At 36.5% G+C, this 15,798-nt stretch overlaps 2 protein-coding genes across 2 annotated transcripts; both read left to right on the top strand.

Annotated features, from left to right (window-relative positions):
• Positions 1 to 1,711: 1,711 nt before the first annotated feature.
• Positions 1,712 to 2,665, top strand: LOC122692289 (olfactory receptor 10A3-like). The gene has a single exon (XM_043899774.1). It carries the CDS (start codon positions 1,715 to 1,717, stop codon positions 2,663 to 2,665), a length of 951 nt encoding a protein of 316 aa, XP_043755709.1. The 5' UTR covers positions 1,712 to 1,714.
• Positions 2,666 to 13,409: 10,744 nt separating this feature from the next.
• LOC122692348 (olfactory receptor 10A6-like) lies at positions 13,410 to 14,353 on the top strand. Its single transcript, XM_043899908.1, is given in 3 exon segments — positions 13,410 to 13,528; positions 13,530 to 13,722; positions 13,724 to 14,353. Coding segments are annotated over 3 exon segments (942 nt in total).
• Positions 14,354 to 15,798: the final 1,445 nt, after the last annotated feature.

Here is a 15,798-nt window from a genome sequence, read left to right on the forward strand (position 1 = left end):
AAGACTTGTTTTCTGTCCTTTTCATCTGACACAGTGAACTTCCACTGGTTTTCAAGATATCATACAGTGATCAGTAGGTCTTGATTCCAGTGTAAGTTGTCATCAAATGCCTTTTTCTTGACCAATTCAGTCTCACCGACGTCTTGATCTTTCCACCTGATGTATCTTCCACACGTGACACCTGTAATTATGGTTATTCACTTTCCTTTTCCATTTAGAAGTAATGTTTTTCTCACTGACATGTCTAAAACACTTTTGCTTCCCAATAGGATGGTGTGCTGATGTTATTTTTCTTTCTGATACTCTATGCCTTTAAAACATTGTCTCGATTTCCTGTTGTCTGCATTCATCGCATATTTAGCATATATTATGGGTCATGGATTCTTATGGACATTGTGAATACAACAAAGAACAAAAGAAAATCTTTGCCTTCCTGGAGTTTTCACACTGGAGATGTTGGGCAAGATGTAAATGATAGAAGTTAGAAGGGTGAAAGTTGCTCAGTCGTATCCGACTCTTTGCGACCCCTTGGACTATACAATCTACGGAATTCTCTAGGCCAGAATACTGGAGTGGGTAGCCTTTCCCTTCTTCAAGGGATCTTCCCAAGCCTGGGATCGAACGCAGGTCTCCTGTGTTACAGGTGGATTCTTTACCAGCAGAGCCACAAGGGAAGCCCAAGAATGCTGGAGTGGGTAGCCTATCCCTTCTCCAGCAGATCTTCCCGACCCAGGAGTCAAATGCTATTTTATGTAGTGTTGTCAGCTCTTTGTTGAGCTGTGAAATCAAAAGTTGCCAGAGATTACTGAGCCTAGAAAATGGTAGATGCTCTTTTTGTGTTTGTTGAATAAGAAATAATGAAATGAACTTTTTGATGAACCTAGTGATAGAGTAGGGAGAGAGAGAGAGGAAAGGAGGGAGGGAGGGAGAAAGAATCTTTAAAATCACTGTTTCACAATTATCAAAACTTAAGTTTTTTTCTTAAGTCATCGTGGTTCATAAGAATGGACCATGGTGAAGCTAGTATCAAAGCAATTTGCCATGACCAGTTGAGGAAGTTATCAATAAACCTGAAGTCAATTATTCACTTAGTTTACAGATCATCCAATATAAGTAATACTACAACCTCCATTGTATGCTTCTGCAGACTGTTGTCACATTTAACCGAGTCACATACAACAATTTTTAACCTATGAATATTTGTAATAAACATGTATCAACTGTGCTGTAACTTTAAATTGTTTGGTTGTTATAAAATTTTTGTGGGTATCTTTTTTCTTTTGTCACTTTTGATACTTTACTTTCTGTAAGTATATAAGATTTCATGCTTATATAAAACTGGGGAAACTGAGAGCAATGTAATAGGAATGTGACATAAGTTATTTATGTTTGCTTTCAAGTTATGCTAAAATATCAAAATACATAGTGTATGAATTGCACTAGAAAATAAGAACTTTGATATTATTTTGTGCTATTCTGATAAGATTTATAAGCCAGAAGTGTTCATTCTTCTTTTATATTTGAAAGATACGTTTATTTCTTGTAACTGGTCATTTTTCAAAATTGCCAAAATAACTTCTGTCAAGATAGCTTCCTCTTTATAGCTTTTACCAGGATTATTTGAGGTGAATGGAGACCTGAACTCTCTACTGTTGGATTGTGGCTTCATAATTTACATTTTTTGCCATAAAATATCACATGCTGTACTACCAGAATGAAAAGGCAAAATCAAAGCTCTGTGGTTGAATTCATCCTCTTGGGCTTTTCTAATTTTCCTGAACTCCAAAGGCAGCTCTTCCAGATTTTCTTGGTTATTTACCTGGTGACTCTGATCGGAAATGCCATCATTATAGTTGTCATCTCATTGGAGCAGAGCCTCCACGTTCCCATGTATCTGTTCCTCCTGAACCTGTCTGTGGTGGAAGTGGGTTTCAGTGCAGTCATCATGCCTGAAATGCTGGTGGTCCTCTTCAATGAAAAAACTATGATCACTTTTGCAGGCTGTTTTTCACAGATGTATTTCATTCTTCTTTTTGGTGGGACTGAATGTTTTCTTCTGGGAGCAATGGCTTATGACCGATTTGCTGCAATCTGCCATCCTCTGAGCTATGCAATGATTATGAACAGAAGGGTTTTCATGAAATTAATTATATTCTCATGGATCTCAGGGATTATAGTGGCTACTGTGCAGACCACATGGGTGTTTAGTTTTCCTTTTTGTGGCAACAATGAAATTAATCATCTTTCATGTGAAACTCCAGCAGTGCTAGAGCTTGCATGTGCAGACATCTTTTTGTTTGAGATCTATGCATTCACTGGCACCATTTTGATTGTTATGGTTCCTTTCTTGTTGATACTCTTGTCTTATGTTCGAATTCTCTTTGCCATTCTGAAGATGCCATCAACCACTAGGAGGCAAAAGGCCTTTTCCACCTGTGCTTCCCATCTCACATCTGTTACCCTCTTCTATAGCACAGCCAATATGACTTACTTACAACCCAAATCTGGCTATTCCCCAGAAACCAAGAAGCTAATGTCCTTGGCTTACTCTCTTCTTACACCTCTGCTGAATCCACTGATCTATAGCTTGCGAAATAGTGAGATGAAAAGAGCTTTGATGAAATTATGGCAAAGAAAAGTGGATTTACATACCTTTCTTAATTAATTTTTTTATTTTGAGATAATTATAGACTCACATGTAGTTACAAAAAATAACAGAGATCTCTTCTTTAATGTTCAGTTTAGAAGGTTCTTTATATATTATAAATACTAGTTCTTTGTTGGATATATAGTTTGCAAATATTTTCTCTCCAGTCTGTAACTTGTTTTTGTTTTTAAATTAATTTATTTATTTTAATTGGATGCTAATTACTTTACAGTATGGTGGTGCTTTTTGCCATACATTGACATGAATCAGCCATGGGTATACATGTGATCCCCATCCTGAAACCCCCTCCCACCTCCCTCCCCATCCCATCCCTCAGGGTCATCCCAGTGCACCAGCCCTGAGCACCCTGTCTCATGCATTGAACCTGGACTGGCGATCTATTTCACATAAGATAATATAGATGGATTTACATACGTTTTGGCTGTGCTGAGAAGCCCTGTGATATTGGTCACTGCTACTAAAGTCTATTTAAATGTAATAATGGTGAAAATAGTTTGCATTTCTTGATATGAATATATTTAAAGTTCTCCAAGTTTGAAAATATATCAGGGATCCCTCTCTTTTTTTTTTTAATTATTCATTTATTTATTTTTTTTATTAGTTGGAGGCTAATTACTTCACAACATTTCAGTGAGATCCCTCTCTTTTGACAATCTATTGTTGTCCTTATTTTTCATAGATACATAATTTTTGATGACATTTAATATAATTGTTCATCTGTTACTATATTAGTTCAGTTCAGTCACTCAGTCATGTCTGACTCTTTGAGACCCCATGGACTGTAGCACCCAGGCCTCCCTGTCCATCACCAACTCCTGGAGTTTATTCAAACTCATGTCCATTGAGTCGGTGATGCCATCCAGCCATCTCATCCTCTGTTGTCCCCTTCTCTTCCTGCCTTCGATCTTGCCCAGCATCAGGGTCTTTTCAAATGAGTCAGTTCTTTGCATCAGAAGGCATCTGTTACTTTATATGAATATCCAAATCATCACTGTGCTATGGTCATTTAAACAAAGCTCCAATGAACACCTACTTGCATATGTTCAGATATACTGATGTTTCATTTCTCTATGATACATTCCTCAAAGTGGGCCTGATGGGATGAAGATCAGTTGTGCTTATAGATTTTAATAGCTATTATAGAATTACTTTTTAAAATGATTGTAATTCTGTCAGGTAGACTTGAAGGCCCAGTCTGTTGCAGTAATACGGTAGAGCTTAAAGAGATCAATAAATAGATGAGGTTTACATTTTTGGAGTGAAAGCTGTTCCATGAGTGAGTAAACAAAGTGCAGCTGTTTGGGGGAGATAGACATGGCTCTCATTCATGGGCTGAAACAGGGTATAATTCAGAACAGTATTTCTCTTGGTATTTTTCAAGATGCTCATCCAATGTTGGTGACCAGAGGACTCCATGGGAACTTTCCTGAAATATCACTTGATAGTACTGGTACCTTTTCACTTATAGGCATCTGTTTTTAGAGATTTATATTAAATTTGCTTTTGTAGACCCATACTACCTCTAGACACTTTGTTTATAAACAATGGGTGGTTTTATTTTTTATTGTGTGAAAGTAGTGTGATTAACTAATTGGGCATATTTTCAATGATTCTTGAGTCACATCACTGTGTGGTCTTTCTCAGCATGAATTATATCCCAAATTACAATATTTGAAACATTTCATGCTTGCTTCATATTTGAATGTTTCTATTGGTGAATAAAGAGGGAACATTTATTGAATCTATGACATCATATGAGCTCTTATGGTCCTTAATTTCTGTTCTTGGAATGATAATGAAAAGGTAATACATTATTTCCATTCAAAGCTGTCACTCAGTTGTGAAAAAAAGTTTTTAATTGCTGTTACCTCTATTAAAATCAGAAATGTAGGTATAAAATTGATTGGATTTTCACAAAGAAATTTCATCATCAAATATTTGAAATTAGTTTGAATAATATTTGAATGTTGTATACTTTTCAGTAGGGCATTAAACAGGCAAATACAAATTCTTCCAACAGGCTCTGTCTCTGTTGTTCCAAAATTTCTCAAGAGACTATAACTTGAAATATATGTTGTAGAAATCACAGTAAGAAAAGAGAGAAAAAGCAACAGAAGGTCTAATTAAATAATGGCTAAAAACATTTCAAACTTAGGGAGAGAAATGAACAGCCAGATTCATGATGATGAAAAGTCCCCAAATAAGTTGAGCTGAAAAAGAATTCACCAAGACACATTATAATGAAATTGTTAAGATTTGAAGACAAAGAGAGAATTTTGAAAGGAGTAAGAGAAAGTGATTTGTCACACAAAAGGTTTTCCACTTAAGATGGATTTCTCAATAGAAACTTTGCAGACCAGAAAAGAATGGGATGATATATTCAAAATATTATAAGAAGAAAAAAAGAAAACACTGACAAATAGAAGTACTCAGCAAAACATCCTTCACTAATGTAGAAGACTTATTTCCCCCACAAAAACAAAATGAGGGAGTTCATTACCATTCGAATTAGTAATCTAAGGGGACCTCTTTAAGGTAAAATGAAAGGATATTGACAGTGTGAACCTAAGAATATAAAAAACAAAAATGAAGTTAAGTGCATCGTAACCTTCGGATTCTCCAGTATACTAATGATGATCTATGAATCACTTTCAACTCTTATTAAAAATAACTATAACCACAACCATTTTTTATTGGATACACAGTATAAAAATGGTATACTTTGGCATCCAAACCTAAAATGTGAGAGCAGAGAAGCAAAAGTATAATATCTGTATACTGACATAGTTGTTTCCAACTTAAAATAGGACGTTGTATTTCTTATATACATAGTAAGCTTATATACATTGTAAACATCGTAATAGCCACCAAAAAAAAAAAAACAACTCTGTAGTAGATAACACAAAAGATTAAGACAAAGAAACCAAAGCATGCCACCAGGAAAAGTCATCAAATCTCAAAGGAGACAGCAAGAGAGGAAGAAAAGAACAAAGGAACTACAAAAAGTCTGGAAATAATAAAGAAAATGGCAATAATAAGTTACCAATTGATAACTACTTTAAATGTATGTAAATTCTCTAATCAAAGACATAGAATGGCTGAATGTATTTAAAAAATCAAGATCCAATGATATGTTGCCTATAAGAGACTCATATTAGCTTTAATGACACACCTAGGCTGAATGTGAAGAAGTGGAAAAGAATATTCCAAGCAAATGATAACCAAAGAAGGCAATGATAGTTGCACTTATATCAGACAAAACAACTAACATTACACCTCAAGGAACTAGAAAAAGAAGTACAAAATAAGCCCAAAGTTAGTATAAGAAGGGAAATAATAAATATGAGAGCAGAAATAACTGAAATAGGGAATAAGAAAACAGTAGAAAAGATCAATGAAATAAAGGGCTGATTTTTAGAAAAGATAAAATTGACAAACCTTTATCTAGAATCACGAAGAAAAAGAGAGAGGACTCAAATAAATATAATCAGAAATGAAAGAGGAGACCTTCTAAATGATATCATAGAAATATATTTGAGTTATAAGAGACTACTATGAATAATTCTAAGCCAACACTGAACAATCTAGAAGTAGTGGAAAAGTTCCTTAAAACATACAATCTACCAAGACTGAATCATAAAGAAAGAGAAAATCTGTATATATCAGTTACTAGTAAGGAAACTGAGTTAGTAATCAAAAACTTTCCTACAAGTTTTCCTACAAGCCCAAGATCAGATGGTTTCACTGGTAGATTCTACCAAACATTTAATGAAAAATTAAATGGCAATTTTCACTCTTCTAAAAATTAAAGAGGAGGGAACACTCCTAAGCTCATTTTACCTGTCAGTATTATCCTGATAACAAACCCAGATAAAGCAACTTCAAGAATAAAAAACTAAAAGCCATATCCCTGATGAATATTAGTGTAAAAAAAAATTCTCAACAAATTACTTGCAAGCTGAACTCAACAGCATGTTAAAAATATTATACATCATTATCAATAAGATTTATTCCTGGGATGCAAAAATAATTCAACATATGCAAGTCAGTAATGTGGTATACCACCTTAACAAAATGAAAGGTAAAAACCACATCAAAATCTCTACAGATGTAGAAAAAGGTTTTGACAAAATCCAACATCCTTTCATGATAAAAAGTTTCACCAATATGAGTATTGAAGGAAAGTACCTCAACATAATACAGTTCTTATATGACAAGTCTACAGGTAACATCATATTCAATGAAGAAAGGTTGGAAATTTAAGATCAAGAACAACTGAAGGGTGCCCATTCTCACTTCCTCTGTTCAATGCAGTATTTGAAGTCCTAGCCAGGGCAATTAGACAATAAATAAATAAAAGGCATCCAAATTGGAAAGGCAGAAGTAAAATTGTTTTTGTTAGCAGATGATATCATCTTATATATGGGAAATTCAAAGACTCCAGCAAAAATCTCTTATAACTAATTAGCAAAATCATTAAAGTTGCAGGATACCATTCCAACATTCACAAAGCAGTTCTATTTCTGTACATGAAGAACAAACCATCTGAGAAGGAGGTAAAGAAAATCCAATCTACTATAGCATCAAAAACAGTAAAATACTTGAGTACATCTAACCAAGGAGGTGAAATATCTATGTATTGAATACTATAAAACATAGGTAAAAGAAATTGAAGGCACAAATGAATGGAAAAATATGCCTTGTTCATGGATCATAAGAATGGATATTATTAAAATGTTCATACTACCCAAAATGATAAATTCAATGCATCCCCTATCAAAATTCCAATGACATTTTCCATAGAAATAGAAAAAACAGTCCTAAAATGTATATGGAATGTCAAAGGACCTCAAGTAGCCAAAGCATCCTGAGAAAGAAGAACAAAGCTGGAGGCATTACACTTCCTGGTATCAAACTAAATTCCAGAGTTATAACAATCAAAACAGTATGGTAAAGGCATAAAAAACAGACATATAAGCCAATGGAATAGAACTGAGACCCCAGAAATAAACCCTCACCTATATGAACACATTATTTGGCAAGGGAGCCCAGATGCTCAACTGGAAAAGGATGGTCTCTTCAATAAATAATACTGAAAGCTGGATATTCACATGCAAGAATGAAATTGGAACTCTGTATTACACTACTCACAAAAATTAATTCAAAATGGATTCAACACAAGACCTGAGAATGTAAAACTCCAAGAAGAAAACATATGGCAAAATTTCATTGATGTTAAACATCAAATTAAAAAACTTCTGCATAGCCAAAGAAATGATCAACAACCAGACAACCTATGGAGCGGGAAAATATATTTACACCCATCTATCAGATGAAGGGTCAATATTAAAAAAAATAAGGAGCTCATACAAATCAATAGCAAACCCTTAATAATTCAATTAAAAGAAGCAAAGAACCTGAACAGACATTTTCCCACAAAAGTGGGAAGCTTGTATCCTGCTACCTTGTGGAATTTGTCAGCTCTAGTAGTTTTTGTGTGGAGTCTTTAGGGTTTTCTATGTATAGTAGCATGTCTTCTGCATCTAATTCTCCTTGTTGCAATAACAGGATTATTGGTTTTGCCTTCCAAGATGTGCTGCTTGTAGTGATTTTCATCTTTAGTGTGTCAGAAACACAGATTGCACACAAGCAGTTAGAATAACTATTAATAGTATATTTCCCACTGGATACAGATTAAATAGAGTGAATCTCTAAGTGTTGTTGGAAACCTATTGCTGACAGGAGGAGAAAGCTTCGTTTAAAATAAAAACTATTTATTTGGCTCTGCTGGGTCTTATTGGTCATGACATGCAGAATCTTTAGGTCGAGCATGTGGGATCTTGCTCCCTGAGCAGGGATAAAACCCGGCTCCCCTGCATTGGGAGTATGGAGTCTTAGCTGCTGGATCACCAAGGAAGTCCTGAAAAAGCTTCCTTGAAGGTGGAACCTGCTCCAAAAACCTGAAGTGATGAGAAGTAGACAAAGGTAAGCTGCATTTTGATCACATTGCCCAGTTCTGGAAAAGCTACGCCTGCAGATTCAGTCATCTATTCACTCTGTTGGGACTGAGCCAGTGGTCTCCTTAATTGTTTAGATCAATTTAGGATGATCTGTGAGTCCTTGATTCTCATAAGTAATGTTGTTGTTGTTGTTGAGTTGCTCAGTCGTGTCTGACTCTTTGTGACCCCATGGACTGCAGCACAACAGGTTTCCCTGTCCTTCACCATCTCCCAGAGTTTGCTTAAACTCATGTCCATTGAGTCGGTAATGCCATCCAACCATCTCATCTTCGTCGTCCCCTTCTCCTTCTGCCTTCAATCTTACCCAGCATTAGGGTCTTTTCCAATGAGTCGATGCTTCGCATCAGATGGCTGAAGTATTGAAGCTTTAGCATCAGTCCTTCCAGTGAATATTCAGGGTTGATATTCTTTAGGGTTGACTGATTTGATCTCTTTGCATTCCAAGGGACTCTCAAGTGTCATCTCCAGCACCACAATTCAAAGGCATCAATTCTTCAGCACTCTTCCTTCTTTATGGTCCAATTCTCACATCCATATCTGAAGAAAAGTGAAAGTGAAGTCACTCTGTCATGTCCGACTCTTTGTGACCCTGTGGACTGTAGCCCACCAGGCTCCTCCATTCATGGGATTCTCCAGGCAAGAATACTGGAGTGGGTTGCCATTTCCTTCTCCAGGGGATCTTCCCAACCCAGAGATCAAACCTGGGTCCCCTGCATTGCAGGCAGATGCTTTAACCTCTGAGCCACCAGGGAAGCCCGGGAAGTCATCCATACCCGACTACTGGAAAAACCTAGACGGACCTTTGTTGGCAAAGTGAGGTCTCTGCTGTTTAATACACTGACTAGGTTTGCCATAGCTTTCCTTCCAAGGAGCAAGCATCTTTTAATTTCATGGCTTCAGTCACTGTCCAGTGATTTTGGAGCCCAAGAAAATAAAGTCTGTCACTGTTTCCATTGTTTCCCCATCTATTTGCCATGAAGTGATGGGACTGGATGCCATGGTCTTAGCTTTTTGAAGCTGAGCTTTAAGCCAGCTTTCTCATCCTCCTCTTTCACCTTCATCAAGAGGCTCTTTAGTTCCTCTTCACTTTCTGCCATAAGGGTGGTGTCATATCTGAGGTTACTGATGTTTCTCCCAGCAATCTTGATTCCAGCTTGTGCTTCATCCAGCCTGGCATTTTGCATGATGTACTCTGCATATAAGTTAAATAAGCAGGGTGACATATACAGCCTTGATGTACTCCTTTCCCAATTTTGAAGCAGTCTGTTGTTCCATGTCTGGTTCTAACTGTTGCTTCTTGGCCTGCATATAGGTTTCTCCAGAGGCAGATAAGGGGTCTGGTGTTCCCATCTCTTGAAGAATTTTCCAGTTTATTGTAATCCACACAGTTGAAGGCTTTAGCACAGTCAGTGAAAGAGAAGTAGATGTTTTTTTGGAATATGTAATGTTAATGTTATGTTTGTTTTACGGAGAAAGCAATAGAATCAGAGAAGTTAAATGACTTGTTCACAACATACAAACTATTCTAGCTTTTGACTCCTAGTTTAAAAGATCTATCTATGATATTGATTGTAGTGACATTTTTGGTAAAAATATTTTAGTGACTGTATTTCTAGTACAAATGATCAAAGTTTCTTGAATAGGGCTGGAGATTTGGCATCCAAACTTATTACAAAGAGGCTTCAATCTACTTGCCTTGTTTTCCATCACTGCACAAAACATACATTCCGTCCAACTACCCTTCTGCTCTGCTTTACCTGCCTTTGCTCACACTCTTACCCCACCACTCTCTTCTTTCACATTTACAGCTTTTTTCAGCCTCTGTTTCTACTTGCTATTGGGAGATGTCTTGGTGAAATTGAGTTTCTTGTGTAAGGAGGTGTTTAGCCCCTGTAGGAATATGAGGGAGTGGTGCTCCGGGTTAGTCACCCTGAGCTTTCTCACCCGAGGGGCCCAAGTTCAAGTCTCTTTAGTTATGCAAAAATACAAGAAAGCATGTACAAAGTAATTCCAAGTTCTCCAGGGATGGGTTCTCCAGGGCATATGATTCAATGCCATATAATGTTCTAGCATCAGTACACTGAATGATTGAGTTGTATTTATGAGGAGATGGATTTTGACTAGAGGTGAAACTTCTGACAATGTAGTGTGAACTTTAAATTGACAGATTCAATAGGTAAGAAAGTGAAAATTCTGCTGTGTGCTCATTAGTGGGTGTTCCATTTGTAGTTCATCTCCCGCTGATAGTTGCAGATGCTGTTGAAGTGATGTCTCAGTGCTCAGGAATCACTAGACACAGATGAAATGTTTGAGTCATTAAACTGATGTTGATGCTGGCCAATTTATTTTTCTCCTCATTTCAGAGAAAAGTTCAGGCAATCATTAGAAGTGTCAAGTATTTTGCATGCACTAAAATAAAATCTTAGAAGTTTGCAACTGGAAGGAAACTTGTTTAAGAAGTCCAGCTCCTACTTTTTTCCATTGTAAGGATGAAACCTGGAGAAGGGAGTGATCTGCTCAAGTATTTTGTGTCAGTGAGTTATCAAGACAGCATTATAGTCTTAGTTGAATATTGTGGAACATCTGTGATCACTTGCTCTTTACCACTCACACTTTGTTCCACAACATGCTTAAAATCAGTCCTAAAAAGTTTTCATTTTATTTATATTATACTCTGAATTTTCTAATTTCAAAGTCCATCCACTTTTAAATATTGGCACTGAATACACATTATTCTTTCTTAGAAATTTATTTTAAATGTTTGATCCTGTGAGTATATTTTATTAATTTTAGGTGACTTTTATATCCTAAACATAATTATTATGGTTAATACAGACATTCAACTTTAATGATGATTTATTCAGAACAAATCAACTTGCCTTCTAGTGTCTACTAATGTCCTACTGATCTGCACCCAAGACATTAAATGTCTTCACCTTGCTGTATCCTTCTGTTCTCCTTGGTTCCACATCATATTCCTGATGGTTTTCAAGTCACCACACAAGGGCCAGTAGGCCTTCAATGGGACGCTAAGTTGTCACCAAAAACCTTTGCTCTGAGCAGGTCATCTCTCCTCCTTTTACTTTTTATCTCACCTAAGGTACTTCCCACTGATGACATTCTATGATTATATTTCTTTGTACTTTGTCCCAAATCAGAAGTAATCCATACCTCACTGGAATGTCTGAAGCATTTGTTATCACCTCTGCTTCCCAAAAGTGTTGTGTACTTTCCTTTTAGACTCTCTTTTCCTTAGAGGTTTTTTGGATTTTATTCATTTTTTATTCCTTTATTCATCAAAAGTTGGTTTAGCATTTATTATGGGCCTGAGGCTGTTATAGACATTGTGAGTATAGCAAAAAACAAAAAAATCTTTGACTTCTGGAGTTAATACTTTAGTGAGGGAGTTAGAGTTCATATTTATATGTATAATCTAAATCCATATGTATATCTCTTCTGTAAGATGTTATGGAAAAGCTTGGATGAACTTTTTGACAATTGATTGTAATGGACAGTGGACAAAGACAGAGCTAGGACTTAGAGAATACTGAGACAAGGATAGAATGTTATTTTATGTAGTGTTTCCAGCTCTTCGTTGAGTTGTGGGATTAACTGTGTACCTGAGATTACTGAGCCTAGAAAATGGTAGGTATTCAGCGTTTTTTTTTAATCAGTGTTTGTTGAATAATTAATGATTAACTTCTTGGTGAGAGGGAGAGTAAAAGAGAAAAAATAGAGAAAAAACATTTAAATCACAATTTCAGAATGATCAAAATTGGACTTTTCTTAAATCATCATGACAAAGATGAACCATAAAGAATTAACCCTGCATTTTCTATGAAGGCCAATTGCAAGATAATTGACTATTATTTTGCAGTTTATGAAAAAATCAATAAACTGAAGTCACTTCACATTATTTACAGACCACCTAAGATCTGAAACACGGAGAAGGCAAAGGCAACCCACTCCAGAATTCTTGCCTGGAAAATCCCATTGGACGGAGGAGCCTGGTAGGCTGCAGTCCATGGGGTCGCTAAGAGTCGGACATGCCTGAGCGTCTTCACTTTCACTTTTCACTTTCATGCATTGGAGAAGGACATGGCAACCCACTCCAGTGTTCTTGCCTGGAAAATCCCAGGGACGGGGGAGCCTGGTGGGCTGCCGTCTATGGGGTCACACAGAGTCAGACACGACTGAAGTGACTTAGCAGCAAGATCTGAAACACAAGTCCCTTTTTGTTTTTCTGCAGAGTTTTCATATTCAACTGAATCACAAGAGGGATTTTGCACTAGACAAAAAGTTATAATAAATAACAATTGACTGTGCTGTATCATTGAATTATTAGACTGTTATAAAAAATTTCTTGGGTTTGTTTTTCCAGTTGTTAACTTTTATACTTTATAAAACATTTGTGTTGTTTTAAGACTATTTTCATTTTTAAGCTACACAAGTTGGAAAACAATTTTGATATTATTTTGCACTTTTCAGACAAGATTTCTGAGCCAGACTTCTTCACTTCCTCCTTTTTTTTGGGAAAAGATTCATTAATTTGAATAATTGGGTACCTTCCAAAATTGCCAAACTGAACTTCTGTCAGGATGAATTCCTCTTTATATCTTCTCCTAAGAATATCTAGGGTTGAATGAAAGCATAGCTATTGAAATGTGACTTCATAATTTATATACTATGCCCATAAATGCAAAATATGCTCCACTATTGAAATGAAAAGGCAAAATCAAAGCTCTGTGGTTGAGTTTATCCTCTTGGGCTTTTCTAACTTTCCTGAACTCCAAGGGCAGCTCTTTGGGATTTTCTTGATTATTTATCTGCTGACACTGATGGAATGCTGTCGTCATAGTCATCATCTCCCTGGAACAGAGCCTGCATGTTCCCATGTACCTGTTCCTCCAGAACTTGTCTGTGGTGGATGTTAGTATCAGTGCAGTCATTATGCCTGAAATGCTGGTGGTCCTCTCCAATGAAAAAACGTCAATTTCGTTTGTGAGCTGCTTTGCACAGATGTATTTTATTCTTTTTTTTTGGTGGGACTGAATGTTTTCTCCTAGGGACAATGGCTTATGACCGATTTGCTGCAATCTGCTCTCCTCTGAACTACCCAATGATTATGAACAAACGAGTTTTTATGAAATTAGTTACAGGTTCATGGACTTTGGGTTTTGTGTTAGGTACTGTACAAACGACATGGGTTTCTAGTTTTCCCTTTTGTGGCCCCAGTGAAATCAATCATATCTCTTGTGAAACTCCAGGAGTGCTAGAGCTGGCATGCGCAGACACATTTTTGTTTGAAATCTATGCATTCACTGGCACCATTTTGATTATCATGCTTCCTTTCATGTTGATCATTCTGTCTTACATTCGAATTCTCTTTGCCATCCTGAAGATGCCATCAACCACTGGGAGGCAAAAGGCCTTTTCCACCTGTGCCTCCCATCTCACATCTGTTACCCTCTTCTATGGCACAGCCAGTATGACTTACTTACAACCTAAATCTGGCTACTCCCCAGAAACCAAGAAGTTGATGTCCTTGTCTTACTCACTTTTAACACCTCTGCTGAATCCACTGATCTACAGTCTGAGGAACAGTGAGCTGAAAAGAGCTTTGATAAAATTATGGCAAAGAAAAGTGGATTTACGTACATTCTGACTATGCTGAGAGGTCTATGTGATATTACTGCAGTACTGGACTTTATTTAAATTTAATAAATGGTAAAGACTGTTTGCATTTCTTGGTATGAATATGCTTAATTTTTGAGTTCTACAAATTTGACAATATAGTAGAACATCTTTATATATTAATAGTTTTATTCTTTTTTCATAGATGTGTAATACTCCTTAATATTAGGTGTCACACAGTTTCTTCAAAAAATTGTTTACTGGTGGCCATGTGGGTGTGTGTTAATTTTTTGTTCCTCTAGAGAATGCTAAATAAAGAAACTAGTTTTATACTTTCACAAACATTGTTGCTTTAATTTCTGTAGAATAGGTTTCACAGTATGGTTTTCATGGAGTAAACATCTGAGTTTGAAAACTTTCATTAATGTTACCAAACCTTCAAAAAATGATATTAACAATTTTGTATTGATTCTGAAAGCCCACTCTGCCCTACTGACTAGTTTCATCTCCAGGAAACCAACAAATAGAGAGATGAGCTTTTTATTTTTTGAGTGAAAATATGTCCATGCATGAGATGAAAAAAAACAGCTCCTTATTGAGAATGACCACACTGGTTCTATTCAAGGACCTACAGACACTATAATCCAAAACTATACTTCATTTGGTTATGTTAGAATATATTCTTCTAGTGCGTTACTATTTTTGAGAGTAATTTATCATATTTCATTTTCACTTATAAGCCATGGTCTAGAAATCTTGTCAAAATTTCTGTTATAGAGCAAAAATGCCCTCAGCACCTCAACATTTGTCAAACAGCATATGATTTTTTTTCTTGTAGAATATAAACATGATAAATTGTGCCTGTTTTCTTTTATCCATGAATCATATCAATCTATGCATATCTTTTCCAGAAAGAATAATTAGACACTGCAAAAATATACTATCTCGTTCTCGTTTCCTATTTTAATGTTGCTAGAAGACAACAGAAAATGTGTGACATTGAATCTACACCAAAGGAGTACCACTGTTTGTTTCAGCTTAAAGTGAGATTAAAAAAAGAGGTTGGAGCACTTTATGAAATAATCATTGATTTTTGAAAGCATTTAAAAAATAATTTTATTTATTTATTTTTGACTGCACTGGGTCTTCGTTGCTTTGTGCGGGCTCTCTCTAGTTGTGAAGAGTGGGAGCTACTCTCTGGTAGCGAGGTGTGGGCTTCTCATTGTTGTGGCTTCTCTTGTTGCAGAGCACAGGCTCTGGGTGCTGGGGCTTCAGCAAGCTGCAGCGCATGGGCTTGGCAGTTGTGGCTCACGGGCACTAGAGCACGGGCTTAGTAGTTGTGGCGTGGTGGCTCAGTTGCTTGCAGCATGTGGGATCTTCCTGGATCAGGGATTGAGCCCATGTGCCCTGCCTTGGCAGGCAGATTATTATGCGCTGCACCACCAGGGAAGTCCAATGACACAACCATCGATTTTG

Source organism: Cervus elaphus, chromosome 1 (assembly GCF_910594005.1).
Source record: "Cervus elaphus chromosome 1, mCerEla1.1, whole genome shotgun sequence".
NCBI lineage: Eukaryota > Metazoa > Chordata > Mammalia > Artiodactyla > Cervidae > Cervus > Cervus elaphus.

Excerpts from the sequence above, each read along its gene's own strand:
- LOC122692289 (XM_043899774.1), top strand. The coding sequence starts at position 1,715 with ATGAAAAGGCAAAATCAAAGCTCTGTGGTTGAATTCATCCTCTTGGGC.